The sequence below is a fragment of the Alosa pseudoharengus genome, unplaced genomic scaffold, assembly GCF_046254945.1.
Source record: "Alosa pseudoharengus isolate Yale_2024_CS ecotype anadromous, Long Island Sound unplaced genomic scaffold, YU_APseudo_1.1 YU_APseudo_1.1_scf_4, whole genome shotgun sequence".
NCBI lineage: Eukaryota > Metazoa > Chordata > Actinopteri > Clupeiformes > Clupeidae > Alosa > Alosa pseudoharengus.
This window is the reverse complement of record NW_027468774.1, coordinates 22,734,000-22,754,862: the sequence shown is the minus strand read 5'-3', so window position 1 is coordinate 22,754,862 and position 20,863 is coordinate 22,734,000. Positions and strand designations below refer to the sequence as shown.

Here is a 20,863-nt window from a genome sequence, read left to right as displayed (position 1 = left end):
ATAGCTTTGTCAGATCCCGTATGTTTGTCAACCCAAAATTTAATGTACGTATGCACTGTTGTTGTTTAGCAGCCTCTTCCTACCACCAACGGCAACACTATTCGTTGGGTTAACGCCTTGATTGGTTAGAAAACTGATGCAACGGCAGTCTGCAGAGCATGATTACAATGAACCCAGTGTGAGCGGGGACAGTGTGATGTGGTTTCTTTTCTGTTACATCAGATAAAGGAACTGCATTTTAGTAGAACTCCTGAACTAACAAGTTTGTATGCCAGCGTGTTTGTATGTGTTTCTGGCTTTAAAGAGCCTCAACTGGATGTGCAGTCATTCAGAGTCTTATCTCTGGAGCTTTTTATTTTGTTGCGGGTAAAGAGAACAATGCTCAGTTGAATGGTCTGTCAATGCTGGGTTTTCCTCTGTACAGAGTACCCGCCCTTCCTACAGCTCAGTTGAACATAACATGGAATCCCTTGTAATTTTCTCACAAAGAAAGGAGAAAGGAGAGACAGATGTGATATACAAGTAAACAGAGGAAAGACTGGCAAATGTACACACACATGATATACAAACTGTGAAGGAGAGAGATAAAGAGAAAGTGAAAAAGACAGACAAAAGAGGATGACTAGTAAAAGAGTAGGGGGGTAGATGGCAAAAGTGATTAATTTAAGAGGAAGAACCAGTACTGCCCTCATCGTAATACTGGTTTGAATGGTACTGAGAGGCAGGCAGTGGGAGCTGGTATAGTGAAGCTTAGTGAGGGCTGCTCTTATCACTCCACCAGTTACAGCACACCGATAGGATATCTCCTACCCTCACTCTCATCCATGTGGAATAGTGTGCACAGATAGCATGGCTGCACAGAGGAATGAAAGTTTTTTTTTTCTGACTTCAAGCTAGAGATAACACTGTCCTCAGGGCAGACTGCAGCTTGCCTGTTTCTTCTTCTCAAATAAGTATTCTCCTGAGTAGATACTTTCACACTGTACCTCAGTTGTTTTTGAAAGGGGCACTTCTTTAACTGCGGTTGCAGTGCCATGGAACCAAACTTATATCGTACCAAGGACAACAATGTGGCTGCATTATCGCTATTTTTGTTCATTTTTATCCAAACAGGAGTTGGTTAGGTAAAAATACAAAAGGGGCCTCTTCCAATAATTTGCTTGGGGAAAAAAGTAAAAAAAAAAAAATACATTATCCAATTGAATGGGCATTAGTAATGGACGTTGGTATGCCACCATGAGTTAGTATTTAATATGCTCTTTTCACTTCACTAGTTATAACAAGGTAAAAAATGTTAGTGATGTAATTAGACCACAAGGTAAATTAGCAACAATAAGGTACTTTCAGTTGAGACTCTAACAGTGTTAAAGCAACTGTCAACTTTCAGATGAGACTAAAGCAATATCTATAATCATCAAGTGAAACCATTGTCAAATCCAAGCAAATTCACTAAAGTTTCCTATTCCTATGTGTTAAATCTTCACTGCAATGCACTCAAGATGAAAATAGTGTACAAAAAGGCAGAAATTTTATTTTTTAAAAGAAAATGTAAAAGGCAGGTAAAAAGAGAACATTATAATAAATTAAGATAAAAGTGGTGTTTTCCATCACTGAATTTAACTTGTTTCAACAGTTTCATGTCCATAAGTGTCTTCAGAAAAGGATTGTGTCTATACAAATAAACATTTAAGGCAAACCGCACAAACAACCATGATGCTTCAGTCCAACCAAAAAACCATGAGAGAACACTGTAGCTGTTTAAAACATGGGGTGGTCAGTGTACGAAGTAAGTTGCAGCAGCTTCATATTCAAGCCACACTGCTGGTAAGCTTTCTTATGAGCTTTGTTTCTTTGGGGCATTACATATACAAGAGTCCTCTACACAAACAGATTGAATGTCAAAGCTTGTTTATGCAAATTCTACGAGGAAACATTGAATCAAAGTTGTACACATCAATTCACTTTTTTATATTGAATGTCTCGCATCTTGATGCTAGTAGCTCTTCTTATTCATATAGATATATATATATTTTACTACAATAAAAGGATTCAGGGAACATTACCTAGACTGTTCTCTGGCTCAACCGCTACCTGTAGATTAAAATATGTCCCAGAAGAGTTTTCCCATGAACAAACATCTTCCTTGTTGGAAGACCAAGGTGTAATTTGGCAGGTGACGTACAGACCATCCCAACGTTGAATAAAATAAGGCCTATGTAAACATGTTATTCATTCAGAGTAGATATGTAGACATTCTACTACCACTTAACCTTGGTGTATTTGCCATTTGAACTAGCCATACAATTTTTCCTTCACTGCTTGGGGGGGGGGGGGGAAATCACTCCTCTACATGGCCATTTAAATCAATAATTTCGGATGCTGAAGAAACCCACGCTGGTTGGTGACTCCTTTACTGTTACAGTGACAAGATTGGCCGTGACATCCGTGACAAAAACATGCTCGATCAGACTTCGGGTTGGCTTCCAATCCTGGCTTGCTTGGACAGCAATGGACAAGTCCTGCCCATTGCTGGGGAATGGGGAATCCTGGTCAGAGTCGGAGCTGCTCCCTTCTTCGCCAGTGCTCATCTCGCACAGAACTTTTCCCTTTCCTCCGTCCTTAGAGGACGACCTCTCGCGTTTGCCCACAGGTTCCCTGATCTCTGTGGGTAGTTTCAGTGATGGACTCTTCTCCACTCTGTTTGGAGGCCTCTTTGCTGACCTTTCCGTCACGGGACCCAAGTCATTGGTGTCCTCGGCTTTGATTTTATCCCCTCCTGGCTGGCTCTTTTTGGGCTGCTGTGCACCTGAACTGGCAATGGCTGGTTGAAGGCTCTGCTCTTTGCCAATGAGGGTCTTTCGTGCCGGTTTGGCAGCGCCTCTAAAGTTGCTTCCTGCCACGTTTCCATTTCCTGCCGTCCCACCACATTGCAACGGCTTGTTCGCACTCTGCAGGTTTAGTGCCTGCATGTTCATATTGGGACTTCTCACAGAAGGGAAGGATGCTGCTGTTGTTTTATTGCTAGGCAGCCTCTGCAGAGGGGTCTGTCCAGAGGAAACATTGTGCTTTTTCTGTCCATTGGGAGATCCCAAGACAGACTGAGGAGCACCCTGATTGTTGCTGCTGCTGGTGTTGGTGGAGAGTTTGGAATTGTGTAAATTCAGGGATGCAACACCTGGTGATTTGCATGATGATGACGTTGATGATGATTTCAAGTCTAACCCAGCACCGCTGCCAGACTCAGTCACTGATAGTTTGAAGTCGGGAGCACCCTTACCCTGTGGAAGCCTGTTGAAAGAAGGCGAAGTGGGGCCCAGAGATCGTCCAGGACCTATGCTGCTTAGTGACGGTTTAACAGCGCCACTCTGGCTAAAGGCACCTCGGCTGTGCAGCCCCGGGGAGTCCCGGTTGGCACTCCGGCCCATGCCCGGGTAAGTGAAACTGGCTGGCTGCAGAGGCTTCTTGATTGTGTTCGGCCGAAGTTCGGCGAGAGAGTCCTTGATTGATGGCTTGATGATCTTGCGGGGAGGTTTGCCCTGGCGCAGGGCCCTCAGCTCTGGTGGCAGTGCTTTCCTGCCCCGCTTCTTCTTTACTGGCTCCTGCTTGGCCACTACAATCTGTGCCTTCTTCTGGGGCACAGGGTGAAGTTCCCGAAGGCGAGGTGCTGGCTTGGCCTTTCTGTCACTCTCATCTTCATCATCGTCTTCTGAGGAGGAGGATGAAGACGACGAGGAGGAAGAATCAGAAGAGGAGGAGGAAGATGAGGAGCTGCTGGACTTTGTGACTTCTGGAACGGTTTCCTGTAGAGGTGATCAAAGACTTTATCACCTTGCCTAGGCATTTCAAAATATATTCCACTGGCAGTGATTTATTACATGTACATACCACAATTTTTCGAGGTCGTCCTCTCGGCCTTTTGCCTTTTTTGCGGTATAACATCTCTTTTTCTTGTTCACTGTGAATGTACAAAAAGGTGCACTGCTTTAGCCACAGTCATTTTGAAATGACTTTGTATTTGCAAATGAAACAAAACACCATGACATTATGTTTTAACATAAATGCTACAAGTAAGGTCGGTATAAATTCCCCTTATATTTCCCCAAGCAGTTTCAAGTGAAATAATATGCTAACACCTGCTGAAATCCAGTTCCTTTTCTCTAAACGACCATAACAACCTACTCACTTCCTGCTTTCACTATTTTCCATTTTCTTTCTGGGGCACATTTGCTAGAAACAATTCTGTCCGTCACAATTATTTAGCTTAGAATCAATTAAAAGTAAAGCATTTCATTACAATTCATGGAACCCATCTTTGTAAACAGTGTGCACATCTACTGGCACCACAAACTGGGGTGCTGTTAACGCCTGCTAGAGCGTTTCCAGGCACATTGTTTGCACTTGGCGAGGGGAGGGCTCTTTGCATGTGTGGGGTTGGGTGGGGGTAGCTCACCTCTTGTTAAATGCAGCCAATAATCTTGGGTCAAGGAGGTTTTCCTGAGGCTCCCAGCTATTGTGCCTGAAACAGATAATGAAAGTGATTAGAGCAACTTGCAGCAACCATGGCAGTCAGTGACAGTTTTGAGCTGGGCTGCATTGTGACTCGTGAAGGTTTTTTCTCACTCCTGCCCTTATACTATTTCCATTATTCTTCTAGTAAGGCAGTTGAGTAAGTAAAACCCACAATCAGTTAGCTCTTCTCAATTAGATATGCTCTCCCGTAAAAATAAAAGGTAAGCCTACTCCATAAACGTATAACTTCCCCCAAAACATTTCATAGGCTACTCATGATACTAGACATGGCAATCTAGCATACGTGTAGGCCGCTAACATGCACTAGGCTTGACCAGAGGTGAAAAATACCAAGTATCCTCGGCCTAATAGTGTATTCACTAGGCTACGCATGCGACAAAATAAGATTAAATTAGCGGTTTGGCGGGTGGAATTGCACAAAGGCCGGGTTGATTGACAGACATGTTGTCCATAGAAAGGGATTATCCGCAACAATGTAGTAGAAAAGACAAGAGAGAGGGCACTGACTGAAACGAGAAGGCGTTTGTGTCGAGGTTTACCCGCGGGTACAGGGACAGCTGGAGTTTAGCAAAAGCGCCCAATGCGAGTGGGCAGAGCGAAGGCGTGTGTCTGCTCTTGTGTTTAAAAAATAACGAATTTATTAAAATTAAAGAGGGCTACGCCATTAAGTAATGGAACGGACAACTAGGCTGTGGCTATTTTTTCGTTTAGTAGCCTACGGTCAGACATGTCTACTCGTAATTTATTTCACAAAATGTATGATACAATAGCTACTCTTTTAATAGCGCTGTAATTACACGCAGCTCAACAACATTAGATGTATTGATCGGTAGGCTATGTTGCGGCGGAGCCGATTTATAGTGAAAAAAAAAACATATTCACGGCTCTGTTGTTCAGTGTAGCCTAAGGAACAAGTGAAAGGCTCTGGCTTCTCTGAAAACTTTAGACAAAGAACAATAGCGATGAATCGAAAAATAAACCAATAGGCCTACGTGCAATACGTTACGTGCTGCAATCTGTTTCACAGCAAATCATACAAATCAGTTATGGGCGCTGGACGAAGTTAACCATTCTCAACGCCATGGAAGCAACAAGCGACACGTTGTTGTTGTTTTCATTGTTTGAGTCTACCCGCAGTTGCAGCAGCCAGCAGTTGTAGCCTACTTACTTGGATGACCAGCCTCTCCACTTCACCAGATATTCCAACTTTCCCTGCAAAATCAACCGTACATTAGACATTTATCTTCATATTGTGTACCGGTATTGTACTATGTGCACTAAACGTGAGTTGCCTGACCTTTCGTAGTCGTTTATTTAGAATACATTCGGCATCAAAAACCTGTTCTCCGACGGCGCTCAACTCCTCCATGTCTGCGGTAGCCTTCTCTGAGACCTTGTATGAAAGAAAAGGAAAAGGGGGAGGAAAGAAACGCAAACACAACATGTCCCTTATCGGATACCGTTCATGTGCGACGTCACCGATCGTGTATAGTGCTTTCAGTTAGCGTAATATCTGCATGCAGTAAATCGGCGATTGTAAAATTAAAGTTTTATTTCTTTTTGTCTTTCTTTCTTTCTTTCTTTCCGTTCTTTCTTTGATTTATTTCAACACAGAGCTCCTAAAGCTTTTGTACCTTAAAATAATGTTTCCAAAATCGTTTCAGCTTCTAACAGGGTGAATGCACTTCTGCATTCGCTTCGCGGCCCTCTATCAGTAACCGCAATATAAGTTTGCCAGATCGGGTAGCGGATCTGTAGGTCGATGGAATGAGACATAAGAAACTACAGATTTGACTTGCATCTGATGTCGCAATAAATCGTCCTTTCATAAAATCATGCAACATATTCTACCTTGTCTGTGGACATCTTTATTTGCAAAGCCAGCGCTGGATAAACAAATAGCGTGCGTGCGACAGAGGAAACGTTCTTTGGTGTTGCTTTAATGGAATCAGCAACCAACTTAAAGGAACCATATGTAAGATTGTGGCCAAAACTGGTACTGCAATCACTTTCAAATTACTGTAGAGCGTTGTATACCCTCCCCCTCCCCCCTGACTCGAGGTGGCCAACCTGGAATGCTGAAACACTACTGACTTTGTGATTAGTAGATAGGTGGAGGGTGGCGCATCAGGCCAAAACACAACATGATATGACAAAACACAACATCAACATCAGTTGAGGGCTGCAACTTCACTTTTTAAATGACAATATCCTGGCAGGACTACTGCTATCAGTGATATAAGTATTTGAAATGAACATGATTTCTTAATGTCTAGTGACATATCAGGGCCATTTTATGATTAATTGAAATACATTTCTTACATATGGTTCCTTTAAATTGAGCTGGGGAGCTCTTTAAAATCACTTTCTAAGCCTAGGCTACTTCTTCACCTTTTTGTTTTTTATCTGCCTATGTGCATTTTTGTCGACCATCCATTACACAGGGTTGCCAACTCTCACGCATCCGGCGTGACACTCACGCTTTCAACACCAATCTCACGCTCTTACGCACACTCAAGAAATGTCACGCCAAATCCATTGTTTTTACAGTGCATGAAAATGCACTGTTCTGTTATCCGAAGTCTTCTTCTTCTTCTTCTTCTTCTTCTTCCCACCAAATTTCGGCATCTAATTCAGCTTTAACCGTTTAACGTAGAAACTTCGTTCAAATTTGTAACGGTCTTGAAAAGGACACGTGGGGAATGTATTTTTCACTTTTGTAAACTTTATACTTTTTGAGATATTAATAAAAAACAAGCTTATTTTTCCCCATAGACTTAACATGGGCTGATGACATCACAATGGGCTAATTAACTTGATTTGCACCTGTATCAACTTCCAGCTGCTCACTACTAGGACCCATCAAAGGGCCAGTTAAACTGATTGCACCTGTATCAACTGCTTTCTGCTTAACTAGGCCAACTCTCCATTGAGTCTCTCCATAGATATAAGGCACATTCCATCCAACTTTCTATCCATTCATCCTCTTCAAACCATTCACTCATCCACCCATTAAACTATCCACCAACACCCATTAAACAATCTGCCTATCAACATCCATTAAACTTTCTGTCTATCAACATCCATTACACTATCTAAATTCAACGTTTAAACTATACTCTGTCTCAGGCTTTAAGCATACAATCTGGCTCTATTAAGACTACAGTTTCTGTTCCTATTTCCTCTGCCCACAACTGTTTCAAAATAAATGTCCTCACTACAATAATTCACTATTAAATAATTTAACTATTTAAACTACTCAACTATTTAACTGTTTAGACATTTTAACTGTCAGTTGTTATCAACTATGACTCCTGCCAACTGTTTCCAAATAAAATTTTGTTTTGCATTTTATGTTAATATACAGTATATTTATATTTTCATGCACTGGTAATTTCCTCGAAATTACATTTTCTAGTTTTTTTTGCAATCCGTTCATTTTTTGTTGATGACTAGACTAGACCACAGCATTGTTTCTAAATGACAGGATACGAGTTTAAGGCATACATATGTCTAGACCAACAGCAGGTATAGGTCTAATATCCGCCTACAACGTTCTCAGCGCAGTTTTCTCTGATTGTTGATTCGCTGACTAGGCTATTTTAATCCGGTCGGCGGCACCTTCACGGAACACGCTGCTTTATAGACACGAGGCAGACCGACATAAAGTGTGGCCGCCCATTCTTCTCTAGGAACTACTCGCGAAGTAGCCTCACAGACATCACATGAAATAACTTTTTCTCATCTTTTATAAGGTGCGATAAAAGGTTAGCGAGAAAAATAAATTAACTTTCAAGAAATAATCATATTAGACTACTATAGCTCTGCGCTCATTTCAATTCCTATAGGAGGAATATCTCACAAACTTTTCGTTCCACACACGACAAAACGTAAACCAGAATAAACAGCAGACCTTACCGAACACAAAGGTGTAGTACAATAAGCGTTCCAGAGTAATCCGGTTTTGAAATGGTAGCAAATTTCTATATGGTCTCCAATTGTCTTAAAACTGAGCTGTGCTTAAATACCTACATATGTGTAAATATTAAAATCAGAGGATATATAGCTCATGGCTAAGAGTTTGTCATGTAGCCATAATGATTTGTTTTCACAAAATGGTAAGCATGCATGTATTTAAGTGTCTTAAAAAGTGTGCTTATATTGGTCAATGCATAATTTCATAACAGGCCAAATAGAAAATAAATGTTAAATATACTGTAGCCTAGACATAATATTAAAATCAGATGATGTAGGATAGTATAGAGTTAGATAAAGTTGGATGGCTCCAGAACTCACACCAGTGGATTGGGTCATAAAGGAGCCACACCACTTTTATGACACTATAGCTGTTCTGTTGATCTTTAGATTTGTTGCTACTGGGCATGAAGGGCAGGCCAATTATGAGTTCTGTCCAACATTGATGGTAGGTTTAGAAGAAAAGTCACCACATTTTAATCATATTGCAATACCAATAACCGTGATAATTTTGGTCATGATTTTTCATCAAATGTTCATACTGTATCTCTAGTGGCTGGTAGACTTTGGAATCCACCAGCCACAATGGTGGAAAAAAATATTTTAGGCTATTTCCATCCCTGATACATACGTACACTCATACACACATTCATAAGTCTCAATCTGTCCATTTCTTTCCACAAAACTCACCAGAAGTCATAATTTAAGGGGTTATTTTTCATTTTTTTCTACTGAGCTACTACCTTTTTCAGGTGGGCAGGGGGGCCCTTTTCATGTCTGTGCCCAGGGGCCCAGTGGCTCATAATCCTTCCATGCCACAGGGTTAAAACACTGGTCTTGTTTTCAAGTGCAATCAATAATTGTACATTTTGAAGAAATTTAAATCATGGATTATACTGTACATAGCAAAAAAGTCTGGGGACAGACATTTTTAAAATTAGGTTTAGGGAAAAATTTAATGCACACGCACTATGACTTCACAAAATCTCACTCCAGCCAAACACCCAAAGTTGGCAACCATGCATTACATGTAGGCTAAACATTATAATTTGTATGGCATAAGTAATTAGACATTATGAACAAATAAGAATGACAAAATATATCAGAAGTATATTTATTTTAACAAATAATACTCAAAAGAAAACTCAGAAATTTACTGTTGCTGTTTAGTGAAATGGTTAGGCCTATACATAGTGGTTATATTTTTAATAATTGAAAGGAATGGTACAGACACAGGCATAAGCCTACTAACAGAAATTCTTGAAGGCCTGCAGGCTGGCAAAATTATAAATATAATGTGCTTGAATTTATGATGATTTGAATAAATAAATTGCAATTGTGACAATGTGATTACAGTCCTGGCTTCCCACAGCTCCCCATCTTCTTTCTTGCATCAGTTTGTCAATTGACATTGTGAAAATACTTGGGATGTCCCTTTAGCACAGGCTGTGCACAGGCTATGTGTTTTCATTGATATCATACTACATTTTCTTGTGCAAATACTTAAAGGGGTGGTTCAGGATTTTGGACATAAGACCTCATTTCCAAGTAAGCAAGTGTGATATTTATCAGTGGAGACCGTTTTCAACACGTTTCATCCAGTCCTTCTAATTGCAGAGTTCGCAGGTGCTAGGCTAGCGCAAGTCAACGGTATGTGCTAGCCTGCCACTAAAAACAGTCTTATCCACTCCACAGTACACCCGAGGCAAATAAATTATAACGCCAGACTATCGATGTAAATGTCTGTATTGATACTGTTATTTCTAACGTTATTCTATCCTTGCATTTCAACGATCGCATTACATTTTGAGGGACTTGTTTCTTACCACGACGGAATTATACTTGCTCCGGTTAGTAGTACTGCGCCGAAAAGTAAACAGTAAAGCGTACTCCAATGGGGATACTTAGTAGTAGCCTTGGTAATATCAGTCCGCTGCTGAGATGCAAAATGACTACTACCAACTTCAGGGACCAAAGTATAACTATTGCAACGCGATGCGAGGGTAGTTGTATTTCTTACACTATTCTATCAACACAGACATTTACATCGATTGTCTGGAATTTGCCTCGGGTGTACTTTGGAGTGGGTAAGACTGTCTTTAGTGGCAGGCTAGCACATACCGTTGACTTGCGCTAGCCTAGCACCTGCGAACTCTGCAATTACAAGGACTGGATGAAACGTGTTGAAAACGGTCTCCACTGATAAATATCACACTTGCTTACTTGGAAATGAGGTCTTATGTCCAAAATCCTGAACCACCCCTTTAATGTACAGTTGTGCGTCTTCCTCAGGATTTTAAATCTAAAATTTAGAGCATACTGTCTTGTGTTTCATCCATAGGTGTGTCATTGATTCTCTTTTTCCTAGGTTCAGGTAAAAAAGTTTGTAGCTTTTACATATTTGTATGTTCTATAATTGTGTTGTCCTCTTTGTGGCCACCATCCTCAATCCTGAAATTGAAAAAAATAAATAAAAATAATAATAATAATTATATATATATATATATATATATATATATATATATATATATATATACATACATATTTCAACAGCAGACTAAGATGCAGACATTCATTTTGTATTTGTATTTGTTGTTATACACTATCACTCAGACAATACTAATTAGAAACTTTCCTAATTGTACATGAACATAATTCTGGTCATTCACTAGTTAAACTGAACTTAAAATAGTTATAATGATGATTAGTAATGTGAACCTATAACAAACAAACAAGTCACACATATAAAAGTCACACGTATGTGTCTAGGCCTATATGTTAGCAATGGGTGGTCATGAGTTAATGTGTGGTAAAATGATCAATAGCTCATGGGCCATAGTAAGTTGAACATGGGAATGAAACGACTCCAAGACTGAATTTGGAATGGCCATGTAATAATAATATATTTTATTTGTATAATATGTGGCTACAATGTACTGAATTTACCTGACCTGAGTGTTTGCTTTCTAAGATTAGTTAAACTTGGACGTGCATGCTTTGCGTCACTTGATATTCCAGTATTTTTAGAATTAGCATTTTAGAAGTTTTTAGAGGTTTTTTTTTCATATTCTATTCTCTGTTCTCAACTGTAATTGCCTTTTTCACCATGAATCACAGCCTATAACTGTCATGTCATTGATATGTGTCAGTGCAGTTACATTTAAACAGTCTACAGGGAGAGGTGTCGCAGAATCTTTCATGTTATTATTTTAGTAAAATATGTATTGTCTATATTGCTAAATAATGGTGGCCCTGGTGTATCTCATTTTATTGAGTAGTAGCATAGACTGTATATACAGTCTATGAGTAGTAGTGGAAGTGTGCACATCCCCACCGTTGAGGTGCAGGGCAAATGGAACTAGAACAGCAAAGGAATGAAATGCCCGCACTCTGCTAAAACTCCCATATATTTAATGTGTTGCAACGTTTCAACCCGGCTGGGTCTTCCTAAGGCAAATGTCATTTAGCAGTGGCTCAAGCGTATAAGTAGAACATATACCTGCTCAGCTGATCATTCATCAGCTGAGCCCATTCACACTAATTGCCAAGGCCTAAGTATCACCTTATCCATCACACATGTGTCACCACATAAGATAATTAGTGATGAAGTTACATATACAGTTTACCCACAAAAAATAAAGAAAATAGAAAAAGTCCAACACCATGGCTAACAAAGTAATACAATTACATTATTACATTATCCCACAATGACATAATTTGTCAAGTAGTATGTCACCTCAGAGCAATCCCACACACAATTTTACATGGAGATGAAAAGTACATTAGAGAAAAGGCTTTATGTCAACTGCTAAATGACATTTGCCTGAGGAAGACCCAGCCGGGTCGAAACGTTGCAATACATTAAATATATGGGAGTTTTAGCAGAGTGCGGGCATTTAATTCCTTTGCAGTATTTCATTTTATACCTACCTTTTCTGTGTTTTCCCTCTTTTTAGAACTTTAGAAATCACAAGAACAAAAAAGACCAGAACCAGAAATCCGCCGACAGCCCCTATGCCAATGAAAACGCTGGATGGACTGCGCTTGGGTTCTAAAGAAAGCAGAAGAATATAGAGGGCTTGTGTTGTGAGTAGAAGATATTTTGTAATCCTATCTAAAGACCTTTGGAGTTTGAGGTGCATAGAGTAAATGTTTTACTTGGTTTATCAAGAGCACAAGTCAAAATTTAGAGTAGAGAGAAAATAGGAGGAGAGAAAATATAGAACAGTACGACCCTGTGAAGTCAGACAGAGCTAATTCAGGTCTTAAAACATTGTACCTTAGTGCAGTGCAATGAAAAGAAAATACATATTGTAAGCAATTATTCCACAACTTTATATTGATCTTTAGGCTTTGCTTATTTGCTCTACAAAGTGAATGAATGTATATGGCTAATATCAGTAAGTTTATAATATCAATGGTATTGAAAGGTAACATTAAACAGACCCTGTCATAAATGTTCTACATGGACACATAATGTTGAGTAGCATGCAATGCCAAGTTGTATTGGAATAAGTGTACTGACTATACTTAAACAAAGTAGCTCATTGTATTATGTGGAGGCATTTCTCACCTTCTGGTGGTGGTGGTGCTACCAGCATACGACGGGTGTTGTCCAGGTGCCCATCGTTGGGCTCGGGTGTGATGCCCAATAAGTGGCACATCAGTGGATAGATATTCACTGTGTCGAAGGGGCCCACTTCCAGGTTCTTCTGGAAGTTTGGCCCCACTGCCCGGAAAAAGGGCTTCATGTCCAGTCCTTCATTGTCAAAACCATGCTCGCCCCTGTTGAACTGCACTGGGAAGTACTGCAAGTGAAAATGGAAGCAGGATGTAACTCACAGACTAATGTATAGACATGACTAAGACAAATATCTAAAATAATCCAGAGTAATTTGATTCTTAGGAGTGATGAGCAAACACCAAAGAGAGAACAATGGATACTTTTTTTCACCAAAAGAGTATCCATTGTTCTCTCTTTGGAGTTTGCAAATGTATGCTACTGCTTACACTATCTGTACTCTGCTGTTATCTTTTTAAAACAGCAGATGGCGATATTGGCCAACTGATAAGTGAGTTGTGGCATGCTCACCTGGGTGATCCTCACTTATTATTCTATGAAACGATACAGGATTTTCTTAACAGAAGTAGATAAAACTTAGATAATGAGACTCTGACCATATGTAGTATGACTTACAGTTACATGGTTTATCATTCCTTCATTAACTATCTCTAAAGCTGTTGAAAGCCAGATCATAAAAAATCGATAACGTTGAAGGGCGTACAGATATAAACATAAAACTAAGACCATAAAGAATTTGGACATTGGTTTGCTTGCTGTTGCTTACTGTTCATTGTAATGTGCATCACTGCTGGTGTACCTCCCTCTCTCTGCCAGAACAAGCTCTTACCTAATCACCACAACCTCAAACGCACCACAAGACATAATTACCACCTCTAGAAATAAACTGTGGTTTGATTGAGGGGTTCAAGGAGCTACGTCTTTGTTGTTTGCGATTCATACCCTGTAGATACACTGTACTTTTTTATTCTGGGAAACGCAGGTGTGGGTGCACAATGGAGAAAAAATATGGATGCTCATATAACCAGATTTGGAAAGGCTGAAGCATTCCCTCACATTGAATTATATTGTATTTTTTTGGGGAGCTTCAAAACTACTGTGCGCTCAGTGAGACGTAAATACTAATATGGAATTGTGGGGCATGAAAAGCTGCAAGAGGCAATAGAGAACTCTGCATGCCATCAGCCAAACCTGGATTATCCTGGGAAGGTGATAATGCACTTGATTAAAATTGTAATGTATTAAGATTAGAATTTAATTCCTTGTTTCTGGTCGAAAAGATTCCATTTTTGCCTTCATAGCTGCAAGCCAAATTAACTTGGTAATTCCATCGATATTTTTGGACCCCTTTGAAGAATGGCATGTTATTAGAATACTTATCATGCATACTGGGGAGAAATATCATAATGACACAGGCTGGGGATCATAGAAGAGTGGGTTGGTGTCCTAGAAACTGTGAATTGTGAAATATTAAAAGTTTCCTCACACTACTTTCAATTCTGTTCCTGCCTGCATAGAGGCCCATGCATCTTTCAGTTAGCTGCAGGCATAATGTAGCTTGGTGCCAACACAGCATGCCTTACTCTTTTTCACTCCCTCTTTTTCTCTTTGTGTCTTTGTTATCACTCTCATGCTTGTTAACCTTTAAAGGTGTGGGTTTTTGAACATTGTAACATAAGATTCCGTTTCGCAACAATTCAAGGTTCTAAAATTCTATGCTGAACATTCCCGTCACACCGGTGTGACTGTACACCGTTAAGAGTTTTAAGTATATCTCTGCTGCTTTTTCAGAAATATTTGTGTCTTTATACTTTACCCCATTAATAACATATCCCGGGTCAGCCCAGAGAACGATGGGTAGAATGCGGTCGTTGATGGAAAAGCGGAGGCGGCTTGGCATCTCCTCCTTCTTGTAGACATGCAGGTGTGGGTGTGCCCCCTTCAGAGCATTGTACACCTTGTCCAGCCGCCCCTCCTTGGGAAGTAGCATCCCTGTAGGTCCGTAGTCCACCAGGTGGAAAACCAGATCACTGAAGGAGAAGTTTGGAATTTTTCGCAGGACGATCTCTTCAACATTGCCATCGCGTTGCACAGTAGACATGCCATGGTCGGCAGTGATGATGACGTTCAGCCGGTCAGCTAGGCCGTGCCTCTTGGCCGAGTTGCGCAGGTATCCCACGGTGCGGTCCACTTGCCTCACCATATCCCTTCGTTGCGGAGAGTCAGGCCCAAACTTGTGGCCGGCGCCGTCTGGTTCCCCAAAATACAGTGCCACGAAGTCCAGGTCCATATCACGGAACCACGAGCCCATGACCATGTCCACATTTTGTTTCCAAACAGTCTCATTAGAGTAGTTGTAAATGGGAGGCTCCACTTCGCTTACACTCACCATTTCACCCTGGTAGGTGGCGGCTGTGCCAGGGAAGTGGAAAGAGCCAGCCTTCAAACCCTGAGCATTTAAGAACAGAGATATGCCATTCGACAATGTGCATGAAGCTATTTGTGGTTGGCATTTCTGATTGTAGTGGCCATTGCAAAAATTGGCCATTAAAGGAATATGTCAGATATTTACACACACACACACACACACACATACACACACACAAACACACACACACACGAGGCCTGCAAGCCCGTTGGGATCCGACGGGCCCCGACACAATATGCAAATTCGGGCCGGGTACGGGCCTTAAATTCAATGAATAGCACGGGCTTGGGTAGGGCTCGGGCTTGACACTAGTAAAGTTGGTTTTATGTATTCATGATTTTTTCAATTATGATGTCAGAATTCAGGTCAGAAAAACATTTACGCGGACAGCTTTTTATTTCTCTTTTTCTTTGGAAGCAGACGCTACGCAGCACGTCGTAATAAAAAAAAAATCTGTGAGTTCAGTCACTTCCGTTCCTCTCCCAATGCTTGCTACACTTGCGCGCTATGTCTTGAGTGTCCCCGCAAGCAGCAGCCCCAGTGAACGGAACTTTAGCACCGGGGGCCGGACGCTGGAAGTGAGGTGGACCTCGCTAAAGCCATTCACCGTGGCCGCGATTCTCTTCCTGCACAGCGCAGCGAAATGAACAATCATGGATGGACTGTAAATAGGTTTGCCTGCGGGTTTTGGGATTATTTGGACCTGCAACTCAAAGAACGTGAGTGTTTTCTGTTACTTTGTTAGGCTATTAATAGACGGTGGCTGTGTTGGAAGCGGTCTATACTTTGCACTTGTTGCCTTTATTAGGTGAGCAATACATTTATTTGATTGTTATTTAATAAATATTAAATTCAAAGTGATTAAATTCCTTTATTTATTTACACGGTGCTTACTAAGTTGGCTATGGACAAGGAGCTCATGTGTGCTGCTCATTTATCTACTCCCGCGGCGCATACAGATTTACCAATGTCATATATCCTGCTGTCCGTTACATGCTGCTTTTGCGACATCCTGTTATTTCGACATTAAGGCTTAATTAAATTCATGAATGCTTGTGTTTGCAAGGGTTAATCGTGTGTTAAAAGTATTATTTGTTTAATTGTTCAAGTCGGCTTTCTGAGAAACTATTACGCGACCGAAGTGTCGGGAAACTGTCATGTCTAAATAGCGGACCCTTTTAGTCGGGCACGGGCTCGGGCTCAGTAATTGCTTAATTTGTCGGGCAGGGTCGGGTTAGGGCCTGATTGCCAGGGGTCCGGGCCGGGCCTGAAATTTTAGGCCCGTGCAGGCCTCTAACACACACACACACACACACACACACACACACACACACACACACACACACACACACACACACACACACACATTCATACACACACACACACACACACACACACACACACACACACACACACACACACACACACACCTTGTAAGACTAATGGAGATGGCCATTTGGCTCTTACCTGCCTCTGGGCAGTGATCCAGATAGGCAGGGAGCCGTTGTCCCAATACTCATTCACAAACTGCGTCTGCCAGTATGACTTCTTTTCTAAGGTGGTGGTGTTAAACCACATGTTGTGAATAACCCCGTGGTTCTCAATGTAGCGCCCTGAGAAAAGACACCTCCAGTGTCAATGCATTTAGTATTCATTGTCTGGTGCACTCTAGGCTCCTCAATGCATATAAAAATGCAGCGAACCATTCCCTGTTTGAGTGCTGTGACACTCCTGGTCAGGGTGCTTTGGAACAGTGTTGGAGATTAGAGGAATTGGATTTCTATTGAGTCACATTTATTTCCCACCCGCCAAAGATGACTTGAGTTGGGAAAGGACTCCTATAACTCTGCAGAACTTAAATAAGACGGTTACAAATAGAAAGAATTGTCACTTAGAAACTTAACAGAAACACAATTAACAGATGTAAATGTGGTAAAAAAATTAGTGCCAAATTGGTGTAATGTAAAATGAAAATCAACATAATCCTGTACACAGTCACTATATATTCTTATTATATTCATAGTTTAGAAATAGTTATTTATGAAATAACATTTATGACTATAATTAATCTAAGACTGACTGCTGGCTTTAGCATATACTCAAATGTATGTCCACATTGCTTAACTTTGTTGTTTTCTCTTTACCTGTAATTAGCGTGAAGTGTGTGGGGCTTGTGATCGTAAAAAAAGATGGGGTTACATATGTGGCTTTGACGCCATCTCTTGCCATTTCATCCAGGTGTGGTGTGTCCACATCACGGTCATAGTCCCATCGAAAACCATCAAAGGAAATGAGCAATAGTTTGTTCGTTCCAGTGTTTCGCCTGTGTCTGCTCAGTGGATGGCTTATCCCAGAAGAAGCTAGCAGGAGGCACAAGCCTACTGTCCACAGCATGATGTTTATTTAGTCTACCAGTATATTGACAGTGTGGGAAAAACCTTCCTCCAAAAAATCGCTCCAGCAATCCCACAAGATCTTAAGGCTGTTGCAGCTCACAGCGGGAGAGACCTCAGCTTTGTTCCACTCTCCAATTTCCCTTCTTTCCCTCGCTGAGGCTTCTCTGCAGGTTGCCTGGAACAGAATTGCTCTTCTTCTCAAGCCCACCTGAGCATGATCCTCCCGTGCACTGATGGCTTATAAGCAAAGTCTCACCAGCTTATCTTATCTCACAGTACCTGGATGGGTGGTGCAAGCAACGACTCAGCACTTTTCTGCTTGCAGACTTGTCTGCTGGAAGGAATAGTGGCCATGAGAAAATTGTATGCATTCGATTCTGAATGGCTGTGTTCCAGTCATTTGATGACATTACAGGACTATTTCCAAAATGTAATCTCTTTGGAATGAAGGAAAATATTTGTCCATTCAGGAACTACTCTGGTGAGCAATTTACAACGGTCATTAATGCAGACTGTCGCATGTTGTCACCTTTAGCACATACATCGGGAAGTCGCAATTTCCATCGTCTTTCTGTCAGGATTTATTACTAAAATAATCAGTTCCTTTCCCCCTCCCTACTGTCATCCCAGAATTGTCATTATAGGTGAAAAGAGTTATTAAGGGGATTGTACGACCAGTGAGAGAAAGACGCTCTAGAGGTGACCTCTCTCTCTCACACATACACAGTGTTCTCATTTGAACTTTGTAAATTACTGGTTTATAATGTAGCCTTATCAATGTCCATCAAATTCCCTGACAAGCAGGCAATTCATATTTTTTCTCCTCTCAAATCTCTTCTCTTTTATCGTCCTTGATGGAAGTTCAAGGGAAATGTGTAATCTTCATTGAGATAAGAAATAGCATTCATCTCCTCTCATTTACCTCATTCATATTCATGAGCTTTCTTATATTATTATTAACCTCCATGAAAATCAGGCATCAGTGAGATTTTTTTACAACTGAATTTAAACACTGTTGAAAAAAAAATAAGGGAGGAGGGGCTCAGATCCAAACCTTGTTAACACCATATTTGGAAAAAAAGAAAGAAAGAAAAACTTCCAGAGGCTCAAGAACTTTATCTGACCTTCTCCACTGTCGTGCTTGTAATTATCAGTCGGGATCTCCCCTTTCCACAGTGCACCTCATATCATATCACAGTTCTGACAAGATCATAGGCTCAACTCTGGTGCTCCCTGCTGTCCATTTGTTGTTACTGCAGCACTGTCAGATAGAAGGCTGACTAACCTAGTCTCAGAAGGGAAGGAAGTTTTAAAGCAGCGGTTCTGAAACTATCAGTCAGAGATAGACAGCCTGACATTCTGACACCTCTATCAAATATCCCACTACATCAACCCTGCTTCTACAGGTAGAGTGAAGTCAGGTTTCTGTAAAAATGGTCCGGAACAAAATGTTACTTTATGTATATTGTCCAAAGTCAAACAAAACCCAACAATAAAGTAATGCACATACCAATTATTAACATCATTTTGCACATTTTCCTAAATTGAAGTCCACATCTTGTCCAAACCATATATCACCCAATGAAAAAGTATTACAAAAACCCCCATCAAAAATAATATGACAGCCACAATAGTGACAGTAGTAACCACAATTACATAATCAGAAAGCCACTTACAATATCAATTCATGATAAATGGAATCAAAAGTTTCCAAATGCCCTGCTCCATACCGTTTTTTTCCTGCTCATCACCACTTAGCTGGGATGGCCCCAAGGATGCCCAGCAATGGAAATCTACCAAATGTACTGCGACTAAGGCATTTTTCACAACCTCGTCCAAATGATGTAGAAAGCTTGCAAGTGCTTACAAAGCTTGCATTATATGTAGAAGTGTTTACATTTGAAGTCATCTCATATTGTTGTATTTTAAACAGTCAGATGTAATTCAGAGAGCATGTCTATATCACAAAGGCAGAGAGCTCTAGAGGAGTTTAATTTAGTGGCACAAACTCTTTCTAGGGTCTCAGTCCTGAGAGCCCATTGATGAGGTTGAAATGACTGCCATGCTTGACTGGAGAGCTTTGATGTGCTAAAGCTTTCTACTGTATGCAAGCTCATAATCACTGGGTCAAGTAGAGATTTTCAGCTCACTTGCTGTGTGTTTAGCTGTGTGTAAACAGTTAGAGTGTGAATGACCCCTATTGTTCACATTTCACACATGCAGACACACACGCACACATACACACATGCACACCCATGCACGTGTGCGCACACACAGTCAGACCAGTGTTCCCAGCAGGTGCCTATAGCACCCAGAAAGGACCCCATTACGGCTCTGTCTAATGATAAGCTTTGCAGCCTGTCACAGAGAGTAATGCACTAAGCAGGTATGTTCTTCTGGCTGAATTGTGCACACCTAAGCATTATTGCACCGAACATGTGGACTTTCTTTCTCCCTTTCTCGTTTTATTTTTGTCAGGGGTAAGAGGAGGTGGGTAGTTTTCTCCAGCTTTGGTTGACACTCTGCATGTATGGGAGCCAGTGTGTGCCAATTGCTAAGCCCCTTTCACCTCCTACCCTCTCCTCTCGTCTCCCCCTTCTCTTCTTGTGCTTGGCACAATTTGATGAGGTGTGAGCCGCAGTGGGGCTCAGCCTGCAGCAGATGACAGCCTATCTCATAGAGCTGTCATATCTGCTGAAAGCCACCAGATTCCTTCAGGGGTGCTCTCACAGAGAGAGAGAGAGAGAGAGAGAGAGAGAGAGAGAGAGAGAGTGAGAGAGAGAGAGAGAGAGAGAGAGAGATGAGAGAGAGAGAGAGAGAGAGAGAGAGAGAGAGAGATGAGAGAGAGAGAGAGAGAGAGAGAGAGAGAGAGAGAGATGAGAGAGAGGGAGAGAGAGAGAGAGAGAGAGAGAGAGAGAGAGAGAGTGAGAGAGAGAGAGTGAGAGAGAGAGA

At 41.1% G+C, this 20,863-nt stretch overlaps 2 protein-coding genes across 2 annotated transcripts; both read right to left on the bottom strand.

Annotated features, from left to right (window-relative positions):
* Positions 1-1,511: 1,511 nt before the first annotated feature.
* Positions 1,512-5,909, bottom strand: cbx2 (chromobox homolog 2 (Drosophila Pc class)). The gene is made up of 5 exons (XM_076265336.1): positions 5,828-5,909; positions 5,699-5,742; positions 4,451-4,516; positions 3,886-3,955; positions 1,512-3,800 (listed from the first exon to the last, which is right to left on the bottom strand). Exons 1-5 carry the CDS (start codon positions 5,897-5,899, stop codon positions 2,364-2,366), a joined length of 1,689 nt encoding a protein of 562 aa, XP_076121451.1. The 5' UTR covers positions 5,900-5,909; the 3' UTR covers positions 1,512-2,363.
* A 6,154-nt stretch (positions 5,910-12,063) lies between these two features.
* On the bottom strand, positions 12,064-17,909 carry LOC143102840 (ectonucleotide pyrophosphatase/phosphodiesterase family member 7-like). Its single transcript, XM_076266654.1, has 6 exons — positions 17,660-17,909; positions 16,983-17,128; positions 14,904-15,536; positions 13,079-13,313; positions 12,436-12,556; positions 12,064-12,067 (listed from the first exon to the last, which is right to left on the bottom strand). The coding sequence occupies exons 1-6, from the start codon at positions 17,907-17,909 to the stop codon at positions 12,064-12,066; spliced, it is 1,389 nt and encodes a 462-aa protein (XP_076122769.1).
* Positions 17,910-20,863: the final 2,954 nt, after the last annotated feature.